Source organism: Gymnogyps californianus, chromosome 6 (assembly GCF_018139145.2).
Source record: "Gymnogyps californianus isolate 813 chromosome 6, ASM1813914v2, whole genome shotgun sequence".
In the NCBI taxonomy this organism is placed as follows: Eukaryota; Metazoa; Chordata; class Aves; order Accipitriformes; family Cathartidae; genus Gymnogyps; species Gymnogyps californianus.
In genome coordinates this window covers 6,931,764-6,957,459 of record NC_059476.1, presented here as the reverse complement: position 1 = coordinate 6,957,459, position 25,696 = coordinate 6,931,764, and the positions used below count along the sequence as shown (strand labels likewise).

The 25,696-nt window shown below is 38.2% G+C and overlaps 1 protein-coding gene across 4 annotated transcripts; it reads right to left on the bottom strand.

Annotated features, from left to right (window-relative positions):
- TIAL1 (TIA1 cytotoxic granule associated RNA binding protein like 1) lies at positions 1 to 23,557 on the bottom strand. 4 transcript variants are annotated; one of them, XM_050898548.1, is made up of 12 exons: positions 23,408 to 23,557; positions 16,283 to 16,379; positions 12,764 to 12,862; positions 12,401 to 12,455; positions 12,003 to 12,090; positions 10,016 to 10,091; positions 6,476 to 6,584; positions 6,078 to 6,173; positions 5,908 to 5,992; positions 5,500 to 5,629; positions 4,885 to 5,024; positions 1 to 3,952 (listed from the first exon to the last, which is right to left on the bottom strand). In XM_050898548.1, exons 1-12 carry the CDS (start codon positions 23,434 to 23,436, stop codon positions 3,835 to 3,837), a joined length of 1,122 nt encoding a protein of 373 aa, XP_050754505.1. In that variant the 5' UTR covers positions 23,437 to 23,557; the 3' UTR covers positions 1 to 3,834. The 4 variants fall into 4 exon arrangements, with proteins under 4 accessions (XP_050754505.1, XP_050754502.1, XP_050754503.1 ...); XM_050898545.1 differs by having other exon boundaries at positions 5,506 to 5,629; positions 12,764 to 12,913; positions 23,408 to 23,556; XM_050898546.1 differs by having other exon boundaries at positions 5,506 to 5,629; positions 23,408 to 23,555.
- Between the last annotated feature and the right edge of the window lie 2,139 nt (positions 23,558 to 25,696).

Sequence of the window (25,696 nt, the reverse complement as noted above, 5' to 3'; positions counted from 1 at the left end):
TATTGCCTTGCAGTTGCCTTTTTATGAACAGAAATATTATTACATAGTGAAATTCTTAAATCTACCAACGTTGAACAGGCACCACATATGATCAGAACAAATAAATTCTCACTCAGTTTCAAAAGAACAACTTCCTTTTGCTATTACAGCAGCAATCCAGATCCCAAACTCTATCTATATATGAAGATTCAAGTTGGAACAAGGCAGTTCTTTACAAACCCCATCCATTTTTTTGAAGTACACTGAATAAAAGATTACCTGTGTCTTGCAATGTAAGAACAGTGCAACAAAATCTTTTATTGCTGACCAGGAAACAGTTCCACGTGATTAAAACAAAGACTTATGCCCTTGTTCAAAAACAGTCAGATAATTAAGAAGTATCAGACACTAATCATGTCCATACAGTTTAAGTCTGCTTCCTTGTGTACAAACACAAGAAAAACAAATCACTGATTTTCTGCAAAACTAAGCCTTATTCACTGTGAGACTTTTTTGGCAAGTGAAATGAAGAAAATGGTTCTGATACAGTGAATAGCTGTCTCATGAAGTTATCTTGGTAAGGAAGAAAGTTCTGCAGAAAGAGTATGTCTGAAAACTTAACAAATATACACAAGGAGGCAGGACCGATGAAAAGCTACACGTAACCTTAGATTTACAGCCTTACTACTGCAACTCTGCAAAATACAAAATGGTTTTGTACGAAAAAATTTAAATAAAACATCTTTTACATGATTGCAAGTGCATAGTTTACAAGTTCAGCCTTGTACGCCTGTTGTCAGTTTTACAGCAAAGAGGGACAATGTTTTGACAGATGACAATACAGGATAAGCCCTTTATCATGTTTCACTTTTATTGAACATTTTCTGCAAATGCAGACTACAACCTTGCTTCAGGTTGCACGCATCAGCTTAAGCCATGATGAATCAATACTTTTTGAAATCCAAATCCTAGTGGTAAGGGGTTAGGTAGTGGTTGATTTCTGTAGTTAGAGAAATTACAACAGTGCAACAGTCACTCATAAAAGCAGTATGGTGCAAGAGGCTCTTTGGTGCCAAAAAATTTTCAGTGATGCATTTATGAATGCTACTGAGTAGAAAGCAATCCAAATTACAGCTCTTCCTCGCAGTGCTATATAAACATTAAAGACACTGGAGACTCCCATATCTTGAGCAATCTGCGAAGAAATATCACCATTAAAGAAAAGCTGTATAAAAATCAATGACAAAAGACTTAAATGACAAAGTATATCCTATCTTTCATCCTGAAATACAGGTCAAGTACGGCCCAGCTCTACAGCAGGCATATTAAATAATCAGATTTAAGGTGATCCACATATTGAGACCTGAAAGATCACTGCCTTAATCTTACACCCATTTATATGGGCATTTATGTGGCAATGTACTTGCATCATCATCTAAATCTTCAGTAGCGCCTAAAGAACATACTGCTTACATACCAGCATGCATCCAGAACATAGTCATATGTCAAACACCTAGAATTATGTAGAAACCCCACATTTCAAATGAAGTCTAAGAAATCCTAAAGTAACTTGCAATTCATGTATCTACTGACTCGTGATTTTTTTTTTTTTTTAAACCGGGTAAGTGTAACAAAAATGCAGACCTACTTGTGCTTGGTTTTTTTTTTCCCCAAACTACAATGTATAGGCCGATCCTCGCGTAGATATACACATATATACAAAATTTATAGAAAAACAAAAGTCCTGTAGACAAGATTCCTAACTTGAGCGGAAAAAACACTGCATATACCATAAAGGAGAAACAGAGATAAAGGGCCAATTCTGTCATCACAAGCACTTACGGTTCCACACTAACTTCAGTCATTATTGCATGCATTAGATGCCCAGAGTTACAAGTACCTCTGGGTACAGTTGAGCCAACTGACTAAATTGCTCTTCCAGTATATCTCACTTTCAACCTGATCTAAAAGTCAAGGTACTATTTAGCATGTCAAGTAGAAGAGGAGGAAAAAAACCTCATGTGATTTGCTACAGCATTAAGTGTAGTTATTTGCACAACCTGGCTGGGTTTAACAAAACTGCAAGTTTCCATTTCAACATCTATTCTAACTTGCAACACCTGCATGGTAAGAAACAGAAAAGATAAAATATGCAGCTTCTCAGACACTCATTTAGAACTATCACCTCTAAAATCAAACATTCCGTTTCTTTTAAAATGCAAGTTTGCTTCACTGAACTATCACTGCAAATCCTACTCTTTTTTTTTAATTGTGCCTGCCTCAGTGTATTTCAGAATACAGCTGAAACATTTGCACCCCCTAGCTGTCACAGGTAAGACACAGTACTTATATCTAACTTACATTCATTTTCAACTTCAAATTTATTGAGGCAGTTTATATCAATGTATCCATAAAATAATTCAGAAATAACCCAAGTATACCATTTAAACATCTTCATGATTTATCCATTTACACACTCAGTACACAAACAACCCAGCCTCTGTACAGGTTCATCACATGCAAACCACCCATAAAGACAAAAACTTTAATTAAAAATAAGTCACAACTCAGTGTACTGTTTCAACTGCATCTCCATTTACCAAATGGCACATTGAATATTCTCTAAAATAAGATGTTTTTAACAATCTTGTTAAAAAATTCTTGGGCAAAATATTTCTAGACTTAAAAAACATCAAGATTTTTCAAAACACTCAAGATACTATACAACTTATAATAACCTTGAAATAGGTTTACAAGGTTGTTAACCAAGGTATTTACATACCAAATAATGTAAAGCAAAAAATTCGTATTTCTAATGACAAAAAGGTGATGCATTAAAGATTTATGAAATTAAAATTAAGGCTCTTTGTTATAGTTCTTTATGTAACTTTACATAATAGCCAACTTTGGAAATGTCAGTCTTGCACATTCTTGTCAATCTACTGCATTTAAAGCAGCAGAGTATATTAAGTATTACTTTGAATAATTACATTGCTACTTCTATGTTTGAGCATGCTTTTGAAACACTGTAATTATGAAATATTTACAATGTGTAGCCTTCAAACTTTATGTAAAAGCTCAAGTATGACTGTCTGATTTGAATACAAACAACATACTTGCAAAAACGTTTTTACTTCTCAAAATTAAATGCAAATTACTACAGTCTTAATAAGCAAACCAGCTCTGAAAAGTTTTAATGTGTGCCTGAATGTGGACAGTAAAAGTTATGTGAAATTACTCAGACAGTACTGTTTTTCATTTTAGACTGAACTATTCTTTGTATCAGACTGTTTTCTTTAAGCATGTAGAAAAATTAAATATTTTTTAAAAAAATTATTCCAAGACCTACATATACTTTCTGAGCTATGCCCATAGGTTTCTTGAAAAATCAATACTGTCTAGCAGGTCGTAATGATTGGTCCACAGTTTATTTCAGGATGTGTGTTCAACTAAAAGCAACTTGCTGTTTTTCAACGTCATTTCTCCTAAAAAGCACAGTGATATAAAACACTGAAGACAGAACAGAAAAATGGAATGGTAACCTAAAGATCAAATTCATTAGCCATTTCTCCTACTATATCAAAATTTGTAGTCAGAATTGTCTTTATTGACTTTATTTTTAATTTTTGTACACAAAGAAAAACATGTTCATATCCATCATGAACAAAAACTTAAAAAGGCAGAACTAGAAGACATTTGTGTCCTTCACCAAAGCAAAGCTGTGCTAAAGGTTCCAAACATTTCCATTTTTAAAATAAATATTTTCTTTTTTCATTGTCTACATTCCAGTCTTCAAGAATGTCACTGGAAACTGCAGCCTATCATGAAATACACACTTTTAAACAGAGTCCCAGCTCACTGTGTTTGGTAGCTTGCCATACCATATCCAGCTTGGTTAGGTATTACAGGAGCACCTTGTCCCTGGGCAGGTTGAGCACCAAATCCACCCATCCAGGCAGCAGATGGAGATTGGCTTAAAAAGAAACAGGATGGTTAAAAAAAGGAAAGGAAAAAAAAGGAAGAATAATCATGCAAGCTAGTCAAGTTATTTACAAGACAACAGACTTAAAAAAAAAAAGAACATAAAAACATACTTCCTACAATACTATTCATACCAAAATAGAACAATTTCTTCTTCTCTGTAATGAGTAGCTCAGGTTATGTCCTACAACATGTGATTCTTGAAAATATCATAAGCTTTTTAAGAACAAAGGAAAAAAAAAAGCCCCACAAACCTTGGGTACTAGCTGCATAGGACAACCGCCTCCAAAGGCACGTACATACGCAGGTGGCTGTAAGTCAACATCAGGCATGCAGAAATGCAAAAAATTCCCAACGCCTAATTGGTATGAATACCAGTGATAGGTTTATCAGGGCTTAATATGTTTAATTGGCAAGAGATAACGAAGAACTACGTAAACAAAGAAGTTTTTAGAAGTCTGTTAAAAGAAAAAGACTTCAGTCTTCAAGAGATCAAGTATTAAAAGCCCACCCAAATTCTGAAACTGCACAAGTTAAAATGTCAGTATGTAGTTTCTTCTCTCCAGGGTTACGAACCCTTCAGGCAAATACCTGGGCTCCCTGGCTCAGACTCTCCAGTATTCACGACCTCAAGTCAGAATCCAGAAAATTTTTAGATACCAGACAAGACCACCATCCGAAACTCTACCACAGAAGTCTTTGTGCCTTCAGTCTCAAAACACCCATACACATAAAATGTGTGATCGAGTACAAGTCAGAGTGACTCACCGCATTATTTGGTCCACGGAAATCATTAAACATAAGCTTTAAGCATGTAGGAGTCCACCTAAAGCGTGAAACCTTGTGCAATCCTTGAACCAAATGTGCCTGAAACTCAGATACAACATTCTTGGAATAGTCTAAAAATTAAATACAGTTACTCACTCTACTCCAAAACCCTGTTGATTCCATGCTTGGCCGTACATTCCATATGATGGTACTTGCCACCCATTAGCCATATATTGCCCATACTGTTGTGGATTTCCATATACTTGGCTCCATTGCCCCCACTGACTGTAATCCACCTAAGGAGAGAATAATTCACAGTACCTCAGGTTCTAGAGATGGATTATGTTCCTTTTGTACTGCTAAAGGCAAAATTTTTGGCTGTATCAATCACAGGGCTAAAACAAGCAATAATGAGATCAGAAAAATAAGACAACACTATGACTTAATTAGATCCTTGTACTGAAAAACATATTTGTGTGTGTTTGAAATACCAAAGAATATTTGGTTGGATAGTCACCTAGTCTGCAGTTAGTGAACTAGCAAGAATCAGAATTACTTCAAAGTTTCTCCCTATCTTGAATCATATCCAGAAGACAGTAACAGATATTCCATCAAAATCACTAGCCCAATTTGATGAACAACCGGAACATAGCTGAGACAGAACATGGAATTTTTTAAGAACTCTACCACAAAATTTAGCTATTACAACTGGGAAGGCATTACAGGTATATACACAATTGCTTTTGTAATACAATGAAAAGGTTACAGTGCAGTTACCTGTTGGAAGTTTTTAGTCATATCAGGGGATTCTTTACCCCAATAACATTTAACGACATGTCCTTCAATTGTGGTTCCATTAACTGAAACAATAGCATGTGCTGCACTTTCATGGGTTGAAAATCTAAAGAATGTAAAAACAAACTAATGTTATGCTTTATAGTACTTTCACCTGATTGTTAAAAAACAGTGACTCCATACATACAGGAAATCCAGAGAAAAAGATATTCATCTTCTCAGGTAAAAAGATTGGTGGCCACTTTTAAAAGTTCCAAATTTTTCTATGAACATATGGTGACAGCTTTTAATGTATCAGCAGAAGTTCAATCAAGTGAAATTACAGAAAGATGAAACATTACCACATGAACAAAATCACAGATTTTAGTTTTTCTCTGTCCATACCTGACAAATGAGTAACCTTTTTCTGGAAACACCCTTATTTCCATAATCTGTCCAAATGGTGAAAAAGTCTGTCTCATAAGTTGATCTACAACATATAATGTTTTTGAATTAGTGACCATCTTGGCACCCAAAAAGCTTCAATAGTAAAAAAGCAATAAAACAAATCATACCTGTTAGCCCAGAGGCAATTCCTCCACAGTACACAGTACAATTTTTTGGACTTGACTGATTTACTACATCTTCAAATCTCAATTGTTTTGTATTATCTATAAAGAGAGAAGGCTCTTTTTAAGCAGTAGGCTAACAGTAACCACAGAATCCCAGATACTTACCTCGTACACAAATATGAATCATACATTTCACAAACACATTCAATATTTTATGACAGAACAGTAATGCCACCACTACGTTGATGTAATATACAAAAAAAATCCATTCTTTAAGATCTGGAAGTCAAGCTAGATATGTAATTAAGTGACATGATTTTGGCAACATTATGTTTTATTCTTCCATTGAACAGCGACACGCAAAAGAGCAATCATAACATAGCATTACATGAAGGTCTTACTTTCTTGTGTACTTTTAGGGGCTGGTGGTTTCCGTGTTGCCCAGTTAGTTCTGATCTGACGGCCTCCCAACCACTGGCCTCCCATGTGTACAATAGCATTTTCTGCATCCTAAAGAGATTAAAATAAAGATTACAAACACATCCAAACAAGAAGTATGTACAAGTGTACTTCTAAGAAAGACTTGGTTGTCAGTTAATTCTGTCAACAAAACCAGTAACAGTACTAAAAAGATCATGAAATTCTGAGCAACCACAGCAAGCAGCCAAAAATGAAGTAACATGAAGCCAATTGGTTAGAGAAGGCCCTCGCAAGTGATTTGGTAAAACCTTCCTCCTACCTCCATTTTCTACACAGGTTAGAAGCCAACTATAATCATACATACACTACCTTTACGCAAAAAGCATCTGTATTAGAATATTTGAATGCTGCCCAAAAAAGTACATAGGTCATACAGATGCCAGAAGCAATTACTGAAATGAAACAACTTTAATTTTAATTATTTTAAAAAAATCAAATTATTTTGCCAATTGACTGTATTAAAAATACAATACACAAAAGTGTATTTAATAGTAACAGACGAAAAGTCAGGAAAGACTTCTTAATCATCAAAATCCCTCAGATGTAACCCAAGTAACATTTATACCATGCAGTACGTGTCTGCAAAAGACGTTGTATAATAAGATCTGAATGTGTTTTTTCAGAACCTTAACATGCACTCAACATAACAGGCCAAGTTTAGGCAGAAAAATCTTTAGTTCTGGGAAGGCTGAATGGTAGTTACTAAGAAACTGTAATGCTGAGATACAAATAGATAGATTGAAAGTTTCCTTTTATTTATTATTTGCACACACACAGCCCCACCCCCTCCCCATCCCATCCTCTCTTCTGCCCTCTGGAGGCATGCAATATACGTCTGAGCGTAGACTGCTTTGTTTCTCTAAAGTCATGTATGAACAACACACAACACACACAAACACACACACACACACACACACACACACACACACACACACACCACACACACACACACACACACACACACACAACACACACCAACACACACACCACACACACACACACACACCACACACACACACACACAACACACACCACACAACACACACAACACACACACACACACACACACACACACACCACACACACACACACGAGTCCACGGCCCATGTGGTTTAACTTCTTATCCTGAGCATGAATTAGAAGACAATCTTTAAGCTCACATTGTGAGCAGAAACATCTAGTAAGCAAGGGATAAGTTTGCTAACACTTGCAAGAAGCAATCTTTTCCCCCAATCGCTTTGAAAGAGAGGCAGAGCAAATAGTACATATGTTTGAAATGCTCTTCCAAGGGCACAAAGCTTAAGAAAGAAAAAGCTAAGCACAAAGGACAAAGAGAACATATGGACATGTTAAAGGCGAGTGGCTAGCATTGTCCTGCGTCACACTGAAGGCTTCCAGCTGCAAGAGACTCCTCACACTCAAGATCCTCCTAAGTTTTAATTATACACAGTGCTCATTTTGAAGACAATAAATACAAAAAAGAAATTATAAGATATGACCAGTAAGAAAAAAAAACCCTAAAAGACAAAACCAAACCACCAGACAATAAAAAAAAACCCCAAAACCAAACAAACTTATTCAAGCACCCTCACTCCCAAAACATAATAAGTTACAAACTGACTAGGCAAGGAAACTAGCTCTAATGAATCCTGCTGCCAGTCTTGAGGATCATAGCTATGACAAAAATGGAATGGAGCCCATGCCATAACTGTTCCAGTTCAATGGAGGAGTTTAATTTTCTCATAACTGTGGTGTGCATTAAGACCTCAGGCTGGAGTACCTGAAGTCTGGGAACATATCCCACTTCCCCAAATCTAGGAGGATGACAATAAATTCCAAAACACAGGCCTTAAACTACCAGCTCAGGTTGGTCATGCCATAACCCTATAGGTACAGCTGCTGTTTGCATGAACAGCAATCAGGACATAAATTTTAGAAGTACTTTTCAGTATTACATTTAGAATTAATCCATTAATTTTGCAGAATGAATACAGAGTTTTTATGACTCAGTCTTAAAAGAATCCAGCAACTTGCATTCCATATGACTGCTACAACATTTCCCCTACAGTCACAGAAACCAAACACAATCGCATAAGGGAAGAGGGATACAAGGAAATAAGACACCTATTCCTCTTGCCTATTTCAGCTGCAACACAAAAGAAATGAAGTGTAAAAGTGGAAAAATACACTAAATCAAGGCATTCAATTGTAGTATCTTATGGCATTTGCAAATCTGAAGGAAAGAAATTCCAACTTTTTCTTCTGATTAAGATTCAGCTCCAGATAACTGTTATAGAAGATAGAAAAAGTGTGTTGACATGTACAACTTCTGACCACATAAACAGGCTTATATGCTTAAAATCCTTAACTGTGTTTTTCCTATTGAAAATATTTAAGGAAAATGGTTTACAGTTTCCCCATGTTGTCCTAAACATACCTCTCAACACATACAGCTCAATTTTCCAAATAATTTTCACAAATTTCTGATGCTGTCAAACATTTATTTAACTTCCAAATTACCAAGAACTACATTGAATCAATTGTATTGCTATAAATGGTAGGGCATAGCACTATTTTTATCAGTACTACACTGATTAAATTCTACAAATAACATCTTTAATCTGTATCAGAAAGGTAAACTAGTCACTTGGAAGCATTTTTTCCCCAAAGCACACATAACATTATCCATTATGTAACACCATCCAACACAAAACGAAGAACAACATTCAGTTTTACAATATGCATAAGCAAAATGCTTTAGAAGTACAGAATCAACTCTTAGCTGCAAATTAATTACTCAATACAAAGAACCACCTTAGATTTCAAAATGTTCTAACAACTCAAGCAAAGAATCAACCGAGAGCTTTACTGAGATGCAGAGCTCAAGCAAATAAATCCAGCCATACTTCAGCATATGACATGCTTGGTTGCATTAGGTCCCCAGAAAGATTGAGCTTTGGCACGAACCTAAACCTGGCGAACCCCAAACCCTGCTGTGTAGCATGGCATTGCACTCCTTCGGACTGAGGGCTCCAGGGCATCATTTTGCAGGGGCTCCCGCCTTACCACAGGGAACCACACTGGACCTGGCATGGTGCCTCAGCTAAGAGACCCAAAGCACTACTGATGAGACCAGGCACCCAACTCGCTGCAGGAGAGATGGTTCCACAGACTGAGCTGAACTACCCTAACATACCCAAACAAGCTTTCTATGTTCAGGAATCTTCTTTCACAACGTACTCGAATCTTTTTTCGCAATGTTCTCATAGCATCGCTGTCATCTGAATTGTTTCAACCCTTAACCATAAATAACAGAGGTTTTTGACTAAAGTAGATTTGTCCCGTACGTGCAAGTTTATTTCCCTTGGGAAAGTCTGATACATAGTGAATATACAAAGAAAGAGGCAAAACTAGAAGTGGAAAATAGGCAATTATTTTAAATGTACATTGTGATTACTCACCAGTTTGTTATAAAAAGATACAAAACCATAGCCTTTTGACTTTCCAGTTGCCATATCTTTAACTACCCGTGCATCCCTGTGAAAAGAAGCACAGCTATATGAGGGTAATAATAATAACCTGCAAAATAAAAACTAAAAGGAACCACACACACTGTATTGTGAGCATAATTTTTTCTTATAAATTCAGTTAGCCCTAAAACTACAGTCATTCCTGAACTCTCCCTATTGCTTCTTTACCTGTTAGAAAAAAGCAGTAGGACAAAAAAAATAACATGTAATAAACATGCAACCTATCCACATAACCTATACTGGCTAAAACTAGAATGTTCAAATTTGAAGTATAAGAGAAACAAAGTTTCCTTTTCTAATATTCTATTGGCTAGGGTCCTCTAAGGTTTACTGTTCTATAAATTACTGTAACAATTCTATCTAATTTACCATGCATTTTCTAAATAGTTAAATGTCTTCTGCCTAGTGATACAAAATATATGAAATATTAAAAAAATCGAAAAAGAGGAAAAAATAGGAATTAAAAGGCATACATGGCCTGTTAACAGATTTCTTTATTTTTCTTGGTCAATTCTCTACCATCATTTTGGAGTTTGGGTAGCTGTAAATTTTGAAAAATTGACATTTTCAGAAATTTAAGAAAGGAGAATAAAACTAACAACAATGCTAAGCACACCAGTACGAAAACAACAAATTTACACAGAAATTTTAGTGAGTAAGTTAAAATGATTGGAAATATAGAACTGCACTGAATATAGAATGTTAAAATGTAAATACTAAAATATGTATATATAAATAATGTATAATAAGAATAAATAGAAATGAGAAAAAATCTACAACTGAGTTCCAGTGTGCACAGTTCCTTGCAGTTAGCCTTCAAGATCCTGTCCATTCTTATGAGCAATTCTGCAAAATAACCAGAATGCTATTACTTTTAATTGTGACTTGGACTTTAGAAAAACTGCAGGTCTCAGGTATAAATATAGATTGAGAAACAGAAACCTGAATTATTCTCTTTAAATTGATTTTTAAAACAGTACTACTTACCACATTAAGAGACAAAAAGCAAAGTAAACAAAATAGCAGAGGTAAGAAATAAGATTTATGATTCATTTAAAAATATGTGTACAGAACAAGAGAAAAATAAGAATTTTGTTCTTAGAAATATATTCCTGTAAAGTAGTACAAAAACGTTCATGTGCATCTTTGAAAGATTTTTATAAAGATAAACTGATAGAAGATTAACAGACTTTTTTGTAGCAGTACTCTTAAGAACATACATACTTTAGCACTCACAAGGATTCTTGTAATGTTAAATATGTTCAATTAAAACACCAGGTGATTTAGTATCACCTGAATGATCTATGCAAAGTTTAATGAAACATTCTCTTAACTGGTAGAAATGTGCACATATTGTAAATCCACCATTCTTTCATTTAAATATTATAATCTTAATTCATCCCCTGTTATCATCCAAAAAAGTAGATTTCATTCTCATAAGTATTAGCTTTTTTCAAAACATTCACAAGTTATTCAACTAGCTGCTTCATAAAATTATATTCTAATTGCCCAATTTTCTATGCTGCCTATGAAACGCAGTATGAATGCATACAAAATACACTAAGGATGCAACATATACCAGTTGTCAGGTCACTACTCTGTACACATTCTGAACAACAAAAAGTCACACTTAGGAACAGTAATTAAATTTTAATAAAAAGTTGAAGGACATTAGCATATAAATTAGGTTAAAAGCACATTGCTTTCAGCAAAACCAGAGCACAGTTACATTACTGTATTTACAATCATGATAGATACTGAGATGAAACAATAACCCCTCTTTACTGCCCACCCAACATGAGGAAATTAACATCAGAAACATTATCTAAAAAGATATGAAATAACATTTCAACTCAGAAACAGATTTTCACTGTCATATTTTCTAACTGATATTAGAAATGTTTATTATGATACTTACGATATTTTACCAAAAGGAGCAAATGCTGACTTGATGTCTTCTGTTGTTATTTCTGGACTTAAATCCCCAACGAACACATGGAAGTGATCTGAAAATAAATAATTTACTAATCAAATATTTAACTGCTATCTAAAATTTCAACTCCTGAGAAAGTGATGCTCTGCACACAGCACTGGGAACCAGGAACACCCAGGATTCCATTTGATGAGCAGCAGCAATTTAATCTGTCCACTCCAGTTTCCCCAGTTGTAAAGCAGAAACAGAAGAATTAGTTTGCAAAATTCTATTAAACACAAGATGGGAAGGAGAAAAGTTATGTTTAAATGCATTTATGACAAATTATTACCACATTGCGAAGTATTTGTGTAGAAGTGATACTGTTGCATTACTTTACTTACTGGATGTATCTTTTTTCTGGCTACTTGGTGTTGTTGCCCAGTTTACTTTGACCTCCTGAAAATAAGTATAAGATTTAGTATAAATTCACAAAATTCTTACATTTTATACGTTCATTCAAGGGTGGGTTACAACTGTCAATGTTTACAAATCATCATTCAATATAAAGTGCTATCATAATTAGAACATTACAAACGATATGTTTCCTAAACAAGACTTACTTTTTTAAATCAATATTTTTAAAATATTATTCTAACAATATTTAACCTTGGTAAACATCTTCAACAAAATGAATGCCCCACAGTTTAATATTTTTACACAAACCTATAATCCTTAAATCTAAGATTACAATGTAAGCAACTTACCTTTCCCAAAATTTTTCTCCCATTCATAGCAGCTAATGCAGCAGCTGCATCTCTGTGTTCATAAAATTCCACAAAGCAATAAGGGTCATTGCTTGTATGCTGCAAAACAGAAAATCCAACAGAAGAGTTGACCCTTCTGCTATCGGGTTGCTGAGAAGAAAATCCAGGAAAATATATTACTTATAGCTAGAAACTTTAAGAATGATTTGCATTAGATTTATGAAATAGCCTTTGACATTACACTTAAATGCAAGAATTACCAAGACGGACTTTTTATTAAAGGTCTAGCAATTTCTGAAGTATAGGTTACTTTGTATGAGGGCTCAGTACTTCAAGTTTACTAAACTAAAAATAATTCAACTATCAGAAAAGTGATCTGCAGACTGGATGGAAGGGGTAAAAAAAGGGGAAGAATGGAGAGAAGAACAAAAATGGTCTTCTGCATCATATATATACTCAAAGCTTGAAAGGTTTGTTCCCCAGATACATTCTGGCCAATTTTCTCTTTCCTCCTACTTAAGTCTTTCCTTTTATTTGCCTGAAAATCACTAGCAGAGAGCGACCTAGAATTTGCATATGCTGTCTCAAGTGAAAAATGTTATATCCAGCAACTGGGAAATATCCCTTCAAAAGGACTCAAAATAGTTTGACTGAGGGAAAAAGATACTAATCAACTGTTACTGTGTTAAATCTTGGGTATAAACTGTTTTTGTAGGATGGCCTATCGAATCACCTTTAAAAATACTGACAAACAAAGCTCACTGAAGTATTAAATGTACCAGAGTATTAAGTGCAAAGAACGTAAGTTTTCAGAAAAGCTGATCAAGTGGAAATGATGATTAGAATGCCAACTTTAACATTGGATTTAATCTGCCTAAAAGATGTAATGAGTACAAAAACTACAGCCTCACACCAAAATATCTACATTAACTACTCTGGACATACATGGACAAAAGATGATAAACACTAATATTAAACTAAACAAATTACTTCTTGCATGGACAGGGAAGTGTCTAGCATGCAAAGAAACCGCTTTGGCATCAGTATTCTTGCATATCAATCTCCCCCAGTGTCAGGTAGAGCATAACTCTAACGCAAGTTAAGAGTAGGCCTTTACCAGTTTTACTATTTAACTTCTGAAAATTCATACATGCTTATACGGACAAAGAAATTGTAATTCTGCCCCATAAAACTGGATTGTACATCTTCAAACATAGTTCTGTCTACACCTGAACAAGAGAAGCTATTAAGGTCTAACAGCTGAACTGATCACAAGGCCTTTCTATACCTAAAATGATCAAGTAGTCTGAAGTCATCCTTCACACTGCCAGTACTAGGTGTCTCAAACTGATGCAAAATGAACAGACAAGAGAAAATATACCTGAGATCATAAAAAAGAGTTTAAGTCACAACAGCCGTGAAGTGCTCTACAAGCACATTCACCTCAGATGCCCCAAAACAGTAAGCCTTAATTCACCCCTCTTCCCATACTACTTTCCTGCTGCAATGAAAACAAGACTTGGGAAACCCATTTAAGGCCTTCGCAGATTTAGTGCAGTTTATGCTTCAACTGAAGTGCAATTTTACTTTTAGATTGTGAGGAGGTCTTTAGCACTAAGAACTTGTCTGAACATGAGAAGAGCCTCTTTTGCAGATGCCCAGATCTTTAGCGTTCAAGATACCTGTACATGCTAGTCACACCACCCCCTGAGTATTATATACCCCCAAAATAAACACTTGAAATCTCTAAACACTTGACACGTTTGTGTCATATATTCTACAAATGAAAAAGAGAGTGAGCAAACAGTTGATATACCTGGCTAAACCAGAGTGGGGGTGGAGGGGATATCACAAGAGTTTTGAAAACATTCAGGTATAAACTTGACTGATGGTGGTAATAACAACAGACAGGTAAGAACCATTTAAATGTAACTCAGTGCCTATGAGAAGTTTACAAGACACTGATTAGAAGGATGGACAGGTCCTTTGACAGTTAAAAGCACTGTAGCTGCAGGCCGGTTCCAGTCTAGAATCCAACCTGTACTTGCTGACTGCTTGGTGACAGCTGCTAAGGTCAGCCCAGTGCATTCACCTCCGTATGACTGAATATAGCTGCAAGTAGCTTTTTGTTTATCTACTTATTTCATAAAGATGTCTCACTTGTGATTTCTACAGTTATGTAAAATCTTAAAACCACAAAGCCTAAATCAAGGTAGACCAAGTGCTGGAATTTCTCATCTGGTTCTCAAATCAAAACGATGCTAACATCTCTCGATCAGCCAAGGGTTGGAGCAGCAGTACCTTATTTCTGAAGAGCGTATGACAATCAAAACTGTTTCTTCAGAGAAAAAACTAACAACTGTGCTCTGTTATCCTTGTGTTTAGTTATCTTTCTCCAACAGACTTACAGAAAATGTGGCACAGCTCTTATCTTCACTGAAAAGTTTTAATAAAGTGCCACATGGGAAATTATTAGTTAAGACAAAGATGAGAGTGGTTAAACAAGCATCAGGTGGATAATAAGCAGCTAAAACCCAAAAAAGCAGTGTGTCACACTGAAAGGAAAAGACAACCACAGAGGAGTTACTAGTAGTGTTCCTAAAAAAGTCTGTTTGCAAGACTTGCCTTTTAATACTTTCATTAACAATCTTGACAAGAAAATAATGTGACTGTACTCAGGAAATCTGTAATTACAAGTTAGTACGAAGCATAAGTAGTAAAAAGTAGGACGAGTATACAGAAAACCAGAGTTGAAGAACCAAAGATTAAACCTAGCAAAAGTTCCGATTAGTCCTTGCCTGCTCAAAGCTTATCAGTTACAAATGCAGAAGGAAGGAAAAATATTAGGGAGCGAGAAGTTGCCTAGGATGTGTCAACAAGATCACAGAAATGGCTACCAACCCTAAATGTATCAGAGTATTTACAACAAAGAGAAGAAAGTATTAATACTTACCAACACTTTGTACAAAAGACCTTATCTGGAATACTATGGAAATTTTGTCACTTTGTTTCAAGAAAAAATTAATTTAAGGACAGGTACAGACAAGAGCTATTCACACTGGCACAGAAGAGGCCCAGGAAGAGCAAAACTTATTTTGAAGGATTTTTTACTTTTCATCCATAGTGAAGAAGCATTTATTCGAAAGGCAAAAGAATTACTGAGGCTCATGTTCAAATGTAGTAAAAAATGTACAAAATAACCACGAGTAACACTTGAAACAATATTGTTCTGATGATCAGAAACCTTGTGGTTCTGAAAAGAGGGGGTAACAATCTTTTAAATAAAGTGGAATCTCATCATCAGCTGGTAAAAGGCACGTCAGGGCTACAGGCAAAACTGCAGGACTGTACACAACAACAGGTCTCTTCTGCAAAAAGTTATCCCCAACGCCAAAAACAATCAACCTAAAAAACCCACTACCAGTAACATCAAGAGAAGCCCCCAACTCCATTTGTTTTGCACAACTTTATCCTAAGTTACATTATATTTGCTACCCCCCTGGATGTGGAAGGCCTTACCTCTGTTATCATTTTACAGCTTTTGCATGGTCCAATCTGGCTGAATAACTGAAGTATAAGAACTTCAGTCACATCTCTGGAGAGGTTTCCTACATAGCTACACAAGGAAACAAAAAACCAAAATTTTAAACCAGAAATTTTCATCTTTTCAAATGTAATTACAATTTTAAAATCTTAAATGACTATGAAAAATCACCCTTTAAATATCCCAGGTATCTTAAAGACAGTATTCACAAATTATTTCATTATATAGTTTTAATGCAGCATTCATGTGGTTTCTAAATTATAAAGTTGGCCACACAACTGAGAACATGAAGCTTGATTCAGACATAATACTGGAACCGATATCTAGTGCCAATCATTCCTTTCACAGAGAAATGTCAAAAGCAGGAAGAACATTGCTCAAGAATGTTGGGTAGAAGATGTTTTAAGTTTCACTGCCCACTGAGCATCTAATCAAGACCACTTCTGAATTTGGGTATGAACCCACATCTAACTCCTATTAGTTCAGTAGTAGCTATCAGACATAAACTGTGCTGCCTTGCAAGTGACCAACTCAATTTTTCTGTTTTCCTGAACATTTGGAAAACCAGCCCACTCACGCAAGGCAATTTATGCAGCATTATACCATAGGAATGCTCCACGCAGCATCTATCTCAACAGCTACCACCTCTGTAAAACTCCCCAAAATTTTGGCAGTGTTATTTTAATATCACCCATACTTCCTGATTTTTTTATTTATAAAACCTTAGAAATAATTCCCAGTTTTGAAATACCTATCAAGTTTAGATAGAGTCCCAGATTTAACCAGATAGCCAGAAATCCAATAGCAGTGTTTTAGAACTACTTCTAGATAGTCTGCTACATTTTACACTCACAAAAAGTAAAACCAGGTCACAGAGATGGCTGAGAAAGAGTCATGAATGCAAAACTGAATTTTTTTTTAAAAGTGACTAATTTGTAATCAAATTGTAAACAAAGCGATCAGTTAAGAGAAAGGCTTGTCACAGCAACAGAACTCAAAAGTCATCAGCACAGGGGCATTCATTATCTTTACACGTAAGCCTGTCAATACAAAGTATTCAAATGCAACCAATAACACGAGCAGAACTTTTGTGATTTAGCTGTTGAAACAATACATATTTTACTCATTTTACTCTGATTTATTATAGAATGTCATAATACAGTAAAGTCAGTCTGAGTTGTTAATACACTTCAGTGAACATAAATGTGAACCAGCATTTCTTAGTCTATGCATAAGCCAAATTCTTTTGAGTATAGCAATTTAAGTGCACACTTTTGCTTAATGGGCATCCCTTTAAAAATTTTGAAAAGCAATTTCTGTGTGACAACTGGACTTTCATCTAGCTTCAGCAAAATTAAAGTGGACACTATTTGTTTTCATCTGAACACCACACAATATCAACAGATTTTCGTTTATGTTGTTATTCTTTCAACAACTATGAAACAGTTCTGCAGTCAGGACTTAAATGCTACACAAGATCCAGAGTTTGTTATATATCACATCACCTGAATATAGAAACATCCATTAAAAGCTTTAACATACTCATTACTTTCTTACTAAATATGTATGAATTAATAGAAGTCATTAATAGAAGCTACACTTGCAGCTGTATTGTTATGAAGCATTTCAGTAAAGAAGTTAGAAAGTCCAGAATTCTATAAGACCCATTACAGGACAAATTGCCCATCTCATTGACTTTTCAATTCGCTATTCTGAAAACTTGGCAGTTAAACATTTATCCATACCTTGTTTCTGAAACCTTAACTAAATTTTTGGTAATCATTCACCAAGATTAAATTGTACATCACTGATAGTTTTGAATGGAAAGATTAACCTTTGCAGATACTATTAAAATCAGATGGAAAACGTAATTACCAGTAGGAATTCCCACATAAAGTGTCAGTACTGCTGTGAACTTATTACTAGTACTTGTCTCCTTTGTGTGTTGTAGAACAGTATTAGTTAACACCGTGCCTTAACAGCATACTGATATAAGCACCTGTACAGTAGCACTGACATGAGTTTAAATACAGTGAAGTCCTATTAACATTATTTGTACTGCAAAATCAGACACAGGAAGGAGTACAATTAACACTATAGAAAACCAAAATATCAGCCTCTTTTGCATAATATTAATATGTATTTTGGAAATGCAAGAACTCTGAAAAGCAATCTGAAGAATTCCTCTTGGTCTGACAGAAAAGGCAGGAAAAGCCATTCCTTAGAAATCTATTCAATTAAGGTAAGATAAATTACACTAACTACTAGAAGAGATACTAGGTGGTTTTCCAATACCACTATGTCTTCATCAAGATGGCTGTGAGTGAGAATGTTGCATCATAAAACTTTAGCTATGAAATAAGTTGCCTCTTCATAAAAACCAGCAGTGTAATTCCGGACCACCAGACTGCTAGATTCAAATGGGATGTAAAGCCCTAATGGTCCTTTAATTCTCTAAATGTATATGATAAATACTACCTTGATGTTTAATATTACCACAGTCAGAAGGCATAATACCTTTCACAAGTTGCTAACACTCTGAAACTTGAGTAATACACATGCTGAGAATACTTCATAATAAAAGGTTCATGTAACAAGGACAACATCCAGAGAGACCCAAATCTCTTGAACTGCATGTAAAATATGGGAATACAAACCTTTACAAATCTGAAACAATACACTAAAAAAATAAGACTTGATGGTTACTTTCACATCTTTAAAGTAGGTTGCAGTAACATTAACTCCTTCAGTACAGTCAAAGATGACTTTAAAAAACCATACAAGCAAACATCTTCAGTGTACAACATTTGAATACTACATAACTAAGGAAAGAAATACATTCAACACATTAGGAACAGAAACCTTACCTTTCTGGAAACACAAAACTTTCCTCAGCTGATGCTAATCACTCGCCACACTTGGCCAGCCTATTGGTGCACCCAGTTTTCCCCTGTCTAGCTCAATTTATACATGATATAACATAACATATTATTTTCTGTTCTACTTTATGAAACCAAAATAAGCAGAACCACACCTAAAGAAAACATATGGCTTTCAACATGCTATTGCATGGTATTTCAATCTTTTTGTTTTGTTACATTCTAGAGGATAAATTACTCAAACTTTTTAAAAATTATAAAACCCAACAGAGAAGAAGCACTTACTATACTTTTATAGGCTGTTGTCTTGGTTAATGTGACAGGGCAGCAAAAGTTGTGGCTTTTTGCATACAGTCAATAGTGTTTGTTCCCTTCTGCAAGTTTGAAGCACTTAAATACCAATTAATAAGCACATACAAAAAAAAAACCCAAATCATATATATATCTCTATATATATCTCCTGACATAAATTTCAATATATTAAACTTTTGAATGCTGCTGACAACACAAAGAATAATAAACTATATTTGAAATTCAGAGATCTTGTAGAATTATCTAAAGAATAAAAGGAGCACATATCAGCAAGTAATGAGTTTTAGAATTAAACTCTTTGGCTTGAACAGAAAATCCTCTTTGTGAAGGTAAACAGGTTTTTATTGTATCCTAGACAGATAGGGAAGAAAGGGACATTTACAGCCACCACTTTTAGGTCCACAAAACTCCCCTACATACTATTTGGAGGCAAGATAGTAAATATGTTTTCACACTCACACAGACAACATGCAAGAAATGGCAGATTCCATATTTAAATGAAGAAAGTGTGATAAGCAATAAGGTAACTGATGTGGTGAAAAGCCCATAGAAATTCTAGTAGCATCTCTGCCTAGTGCTGGTGAGCTGCTGGAAATAAAATGATACCAAGAAAAATCCACTCTGTAGACTCCACTAGCAGACAATATTCCTCTACAAGAGAACTGAACTGAAAGGAAGTAGAAGGGAAGTGAATCCAGGTCCCGGTTCACAGCTGCGGTCTTACTTATGGGCCCTATCCAAATTCCATGACACTAAGAATATAACATGGCAAAGCTAATGATATTAACAACTTGTAGGTATTCAGTGACTGTTCACGAAGTTTTTGCTAAAAACATTAATAAGAAGAACATACAGATTTGGAACTTTTCTTCTGGCTATCAGCGACAGCTGAGAACATTAGCAACACATTAGGTTTCTGATAGTTTAGCCACTTTAAAGTAGAAAGAGGACTTTGATACAGCTTGTGAAGGAAGGAGATCCGACAGTACTCACAGAAAACAGAGCTTTCAAGTGTTCTATTAAAAAAAAAAAAAAAAACAAAACAGAAGCCCACAGCCCATTTTAGGACCAGCTAAAAAATTACACGTTGTGAATTTTCTATATCCCATTTGAATTGAGGGGTGTGACAAATCCTACCAAAAGGCCCCCCTTTCTCAAGTTATCTTCAAATTGTTTAGAGCAGTAAGGAAAACTTTTTGGCAGAAAATATTGAATGTTTTTCTTCACATTTCTGTAAAGGCCTACTAGTTATGAAATGTGAGAAATAAAAATGCAAATGGTGTCTATTTTCTATATTAAGCCTCAGAAAATATTTTGAATTCTTAGAGGTTCATGACTGACCTATCACGACTGAAAACAACATAACAGCCCTGTAAGTACTGCAAATGGAAACAATTATTACTCCTGAGATAAGATGGGCATAAATGTTAGGTGAACAGTGTTAGTAGTTTTTCTGTTTATAATTTAAAAAAATTGCTTGCAAGTGTTAAAAAAGAAAATTCCTTCCTAACCTACAGGTTTAGTTTTTCTTTCCTGAAGGAATAAATGAAATACAAAAGATATTAATAAAGTATCACTTGAACTATCAACCAAGTGCTTATGCACATGGTCAAATAGCTACTGAAAAAACTTGTTCTTCACTTACTCCCCCCCCCCCGTAAAAATAAACAAATAAAAACAAGGAGTTCAACTTACAATATTATTAGTTGTTCTTGGGGGCCAGTGAGTTTTATTTATGTAAGAGATCATAACTGCCCTATATGAAAAGTATTACCCAGGATAATAATCTTTAAAACACAACTTGCAATACTAAATTTAAGGATATTTCAGATAAAAGTAGGGACAAGAGGGAAATGTAAGAAATGCTACAGCAGAATTTTTGTGTTTTATGAAAAAAGCCCTCAAATAATTACAGGAAAGTAACCCTACATGACTGTGGTTACTACAAAACTACTAGGAAATGAATGTATATGCTGTTTATTAGTTTGACAAATTAAACAGAGAGTCACATGTGTGCAATAAAACATCTTGGGCAGCTGTAGAGATGCTATTTCAGACATCTTAGTACAAACGTAATTTTTTCCTTCTCAGTGACTATGGGCTAAGTCAGGTCATTGATGGATGCATTAGTGAGAAGAACCCACTCCCAACGTAGTACCAAAACTTGCTGGCAGTAAAAGAACATTTTAAAACTTAGTCTAGATATAGAACTTACTTAAAAAAAAAAAAAGAGGAGCCAATCAGGAAGAGAGGAACCTTGAAAATAAAACTGAGTAAAACGCTGTGCAACTTTGCCCTTTTCCCTCCTCTCATTCTAAAGCAACACTCTGAAAACTACATCCACTATCAGGGCCAAGCAAACTCAGACCATTTGGGTAGTCAACACAAAAAGCATTTAAGATATGCTTATTTAAACTATGCATCTCAGGGAACAAGGACTAAGTAAGTACTTATACTACACCATAAACAAGTTAAAAGAACTTTTGCAGACATAGGAAGGAGAAAAAACACAAATTGCCTTGAAAAGCCTTAAATGCCAGGTCATCATTTTGGTAGCAGAAACAAAATTCAGAGATATTTTACTCTGTTTCAGTAGTTTCTTCAAAGTGGTCTTCAATCCAAATTATCTTTGAAAGCCCTTCTGAAGGCTACTACCCCAAAAACTAAACAGACAAAGATTTCATTTGCACTGTCTTGAGCTGTGTTTCTCATATGGGCAGCCTGAATGTTGCACTGTTGAGACTGCCTTTCTTACATGGACAGCCCGAACACTGAACTGTTCTTACAGCACGTAACACCCTTTGGGAACTGGAAACTGAAAATCTATGAACTAGTTATAATAATCAACAACAGAATTATGTGCTCTCTCATGCCTAACCATACATGCTAGCCCCCCTCATATAAGCCAATAGGACAAAGAAAACCTAGCCCCCCTCATATAAGTCAATAGGACAAAGCCATACCTGCAGAGTTGAAAAGAACTCAACAGCAACGAAAAAAGCTCAAATTTATAAACAGAAAACAGATGACAGCCACCAACTGATTAAACACTGCCTAGAGAGACACGGCCAACACATAGTTATTTCTTTTGCCAGGGCCCAAGAGACTGCTATTGAACCACACTGTAAAATACCGGAGGGAAAAGCAATTTTTCCTATCTGCCCGCTATAGAGGGTCTCGTTTCACGGCGTTCCCCATCCCACCCACCGCAGGGTACACACAAAGAACTTTCCTAACGCCGGGACCGCTGTGAAGGGGACCCGAGGACGGCGACCCGACCCGCTCCTCCCGGCGCCGGCCCCGGGAGAGGCTTGTGCCCGCAGGCCGGGCAGCGGGGCTCCCCCCCTCACCTACACCCCCCCAGGCACTGGATACAGACCTGGTTAAATCCCGACTCCCCTCGCCGCCACCACGGCGGCAGCTCCGGTTTCCCCCGTTTTCCCCCCGGAATCGGTGCAACGCAAGCCTGCGCCCTCCCCGTCTCCGCTGCCGGCAGCTGCGCTCTCCCGTGCCGCCCGGTCTCCTCTCCCCTCCCTCCGCTCCTCGGCCGCCACCCGCTCCCCCTCCCCGCGGCCAGCTCCGGACCCCGCTCCCCATCCCTCCCTCACACGCTCTCTCCTCAGGCACCCTCCGCTCCGCTCCTCTCCTCTCCCGCCCGCCGCCTCCCTCCGCTCCCCCGGGACCCCTGCGCCCTCCGCGCCCCCCCCCCCGGCCCCGCTCCCCGCCCCGGCCCGCGCCTCCCCGCCCCCACCGCGGCCCGGCCACGCACGCCTCCGGGAGTGCATCCCCTCCCCGCCTGGCCCGCCGCCGGCCCGGCCCTCTCCGCCCCTCTCCGCCCAGGGCCCGCTGGGGCTCACTCCCCACCCCCGGAGGCCCCGCGGCTCCCCCCGCGGTCCCCTCCCCACTCACAGGGTCCTGGGCTGCCCGTCGTCTTCCATAATGGTGGGCGAGCGCCGCTCGCAGCTGCACCCGGGGGGCAGCGCCGGAGGGGGGGCTCCGCCGCGCACGGAGGCGAAGGGAAGGTGAGGGTGAGGGCCCCGGCTCCCCCCGCTCCGTCTCGCCCCCTCGCCAGGTCCCGACACCGCAGCCCGAACAGGAGAGGGGGAAGAAGCACCACAAAATGGCCGCCGCCACCAGACACTCAGGAAGCCGCGCTCTGCGCAGCCGCGCCCCGCCGGCCCGCTCCCTCTCGGACCGGATTCTCCTTCCCGGTCCCCGCCGCCGCGCCGCGGAGCGCGCTGGGGATCGTAGGCACTGACGGGGGGAGCGCGGCGGGACGGCGAGCGGGGCCCACCGGCCTTCTGGGTGCTGTAGTCCTCCGGCCGCACTCCGCGGGGAGCGAGGCGGGGGAGAAACTACCGCTCCCAGCATGCCTGGTGGCAGCGGGTCGGCGGGCGTGTCGGGACGCGCGGCGGCCCGCGTCCCTCCCCGCCGCGGGGGGCGAGCCCGGGCGGCGCGGATTGGCCGGCAGCAGCCCGGGAAGATTCGCTTGTCTGCGCCGCCGCCTCCCGCCAGCGCCGGGGCCCAGCGGGGCAGGGCCCGGCCCTCAGCCCCGGCCCCCGGCCCCCGTGGGGTGCCGCCAGCGCCGGCCTTCAGGAGTAGCCGGGGAAAGCCCGTGCTGAACCACGGGCCCCCGGGGGGTTCTGTCCGGTGGGGGACTGGCGTTCAAAGAGCTGCGCTGCGGTGTGGCGGTGGTGCGTGCAGAAATGACGAGTAAAGCGATCTGATACACCCCAGGGGGCTCATCCTGTAAATGTTTATTGCATTGCCGCGTGCTTGTCTGAGGGGAGTCCGAGTTACACTAGAATGTGTCACTGCGGGTCGCATTCACAAGCAAAGATCATGATTTTAGGTACTGTCCACATATGCTACCGATAATACAGCCTGACTGTCTTCAGATACCACAGTGCATAAGTACAGTATCTGTTAATTGTAAAGATGATGAGATGTGTAACGCTTAAGGGGCTCACCGAGAGCGGAGAAGACGGGGAAAGAGGCCTGTCCATCTAGTGGGCTCACCAAGAGCAGAGAAGATGGGGAAAGAGGCCTGTCCGTCTCGTTTCGTTCCATATACACCATAATGAGGTGTTTCAGAGGAAGCATACTGTAGGGCACAATTTCTCAGTACTGCTCGTTGGGACCATGAAACCAACCTCTATCATAGGCACAGAAGAAAGCGCCGTTAATTAGCACTTAGAACCCCAAACAGAGGTGGTAACACAAAGTAGAACTCAGTGCCAGCGACCTGGGACTCAGGACAAAGGACAATGGAGCGGTGACGATGTCTCAGAGTAGTTTTGAAGGAAGAAGCCCTGTGCGTTATCATCCTTCGTCAGCAATTTCAGCAGAGGCATCGAGCAACGGTTTCTGGAAACTCTTCTCCTAGAAGTGCTCTCCTTTCTACATCAAACATAAAAATCCATGCTAACATCATTAAACTGTTCTCACTACAAAAAGAGGTTTAACGGAAGAATTTTTATGGTAACTTTTCTTTTTCTTTAGCTAGTGAGAAGTCAAGTTAGGGATTGTCAATGAGGAAATGGATCAGAGCAGCTCTGCATAGGCGGAGTGCGAGTATCCTCACGTGCAGTTACTGCAGAATAATCACAGCACTCTTACTCTGGAAGAAATTCAAATTGTATACATATTGAATATTCAAGTACTCTTAAATACTCTCCCTCTTCCAAAATTGTAACATCATGGAGAAAACTGCCTATATACTTATCAAACTAGATATTTTCATGCCTGCTGCTCACACAGTAATGTTTTCCTATCTTTAACTTAAACACGCAAGACTGTTGCCAGGCCTATATTTCTGGAAGAAGCTATTCTAGCTCATAGATGCGGATATAGGTGGCTTAAGTAACTTTTTAAAATGTATTAAAAACACAGAAGGTTGAATACATAAGGAATTACTGGAATACTCTAACCAGGGGTTTTGAATAGTCAAAGACGGGCATATAAAGAATCTGCATATCCAGCAGGGATCAAACACTTTTTTGTCAGATACTGCCACTGGCAACGGCAGTGGAAGGAGGCACAAACAACAGGGAGAGAGGTGGTGGGTACCGGTGGCGGGGGCAAACGCCAGCTGTGTATCGCTTTGAAGTCGCCTGCATAGTGCCCTGCCTATGCCCGAGTCTGAGACCTGATATAAAACACATATTTCTATAGCACGGACAAAACTGACTCCTGATG

Coding starts and splice junctions, on each gene's coding strand:
- TIAL1 (XM_050898545.1), bottom strand. CDS start 23,436: ATGGAAGACGACGGGCAGCCCAGGACCCT. Junction 10,092..12,002: donor GCTCCTTTTGGTAAAATATC/GTAAGTATCATA, acceptor TTCTTTTCACAG/GGATGCACGGGTAGTTAAAG. Junction 5,993..6,077: donor AATTGCCTCTGGGCTAACAG/GTATGATTTGTT, acceptor TATATGTTGTAG/ATCAACTTATGAGACAGACT.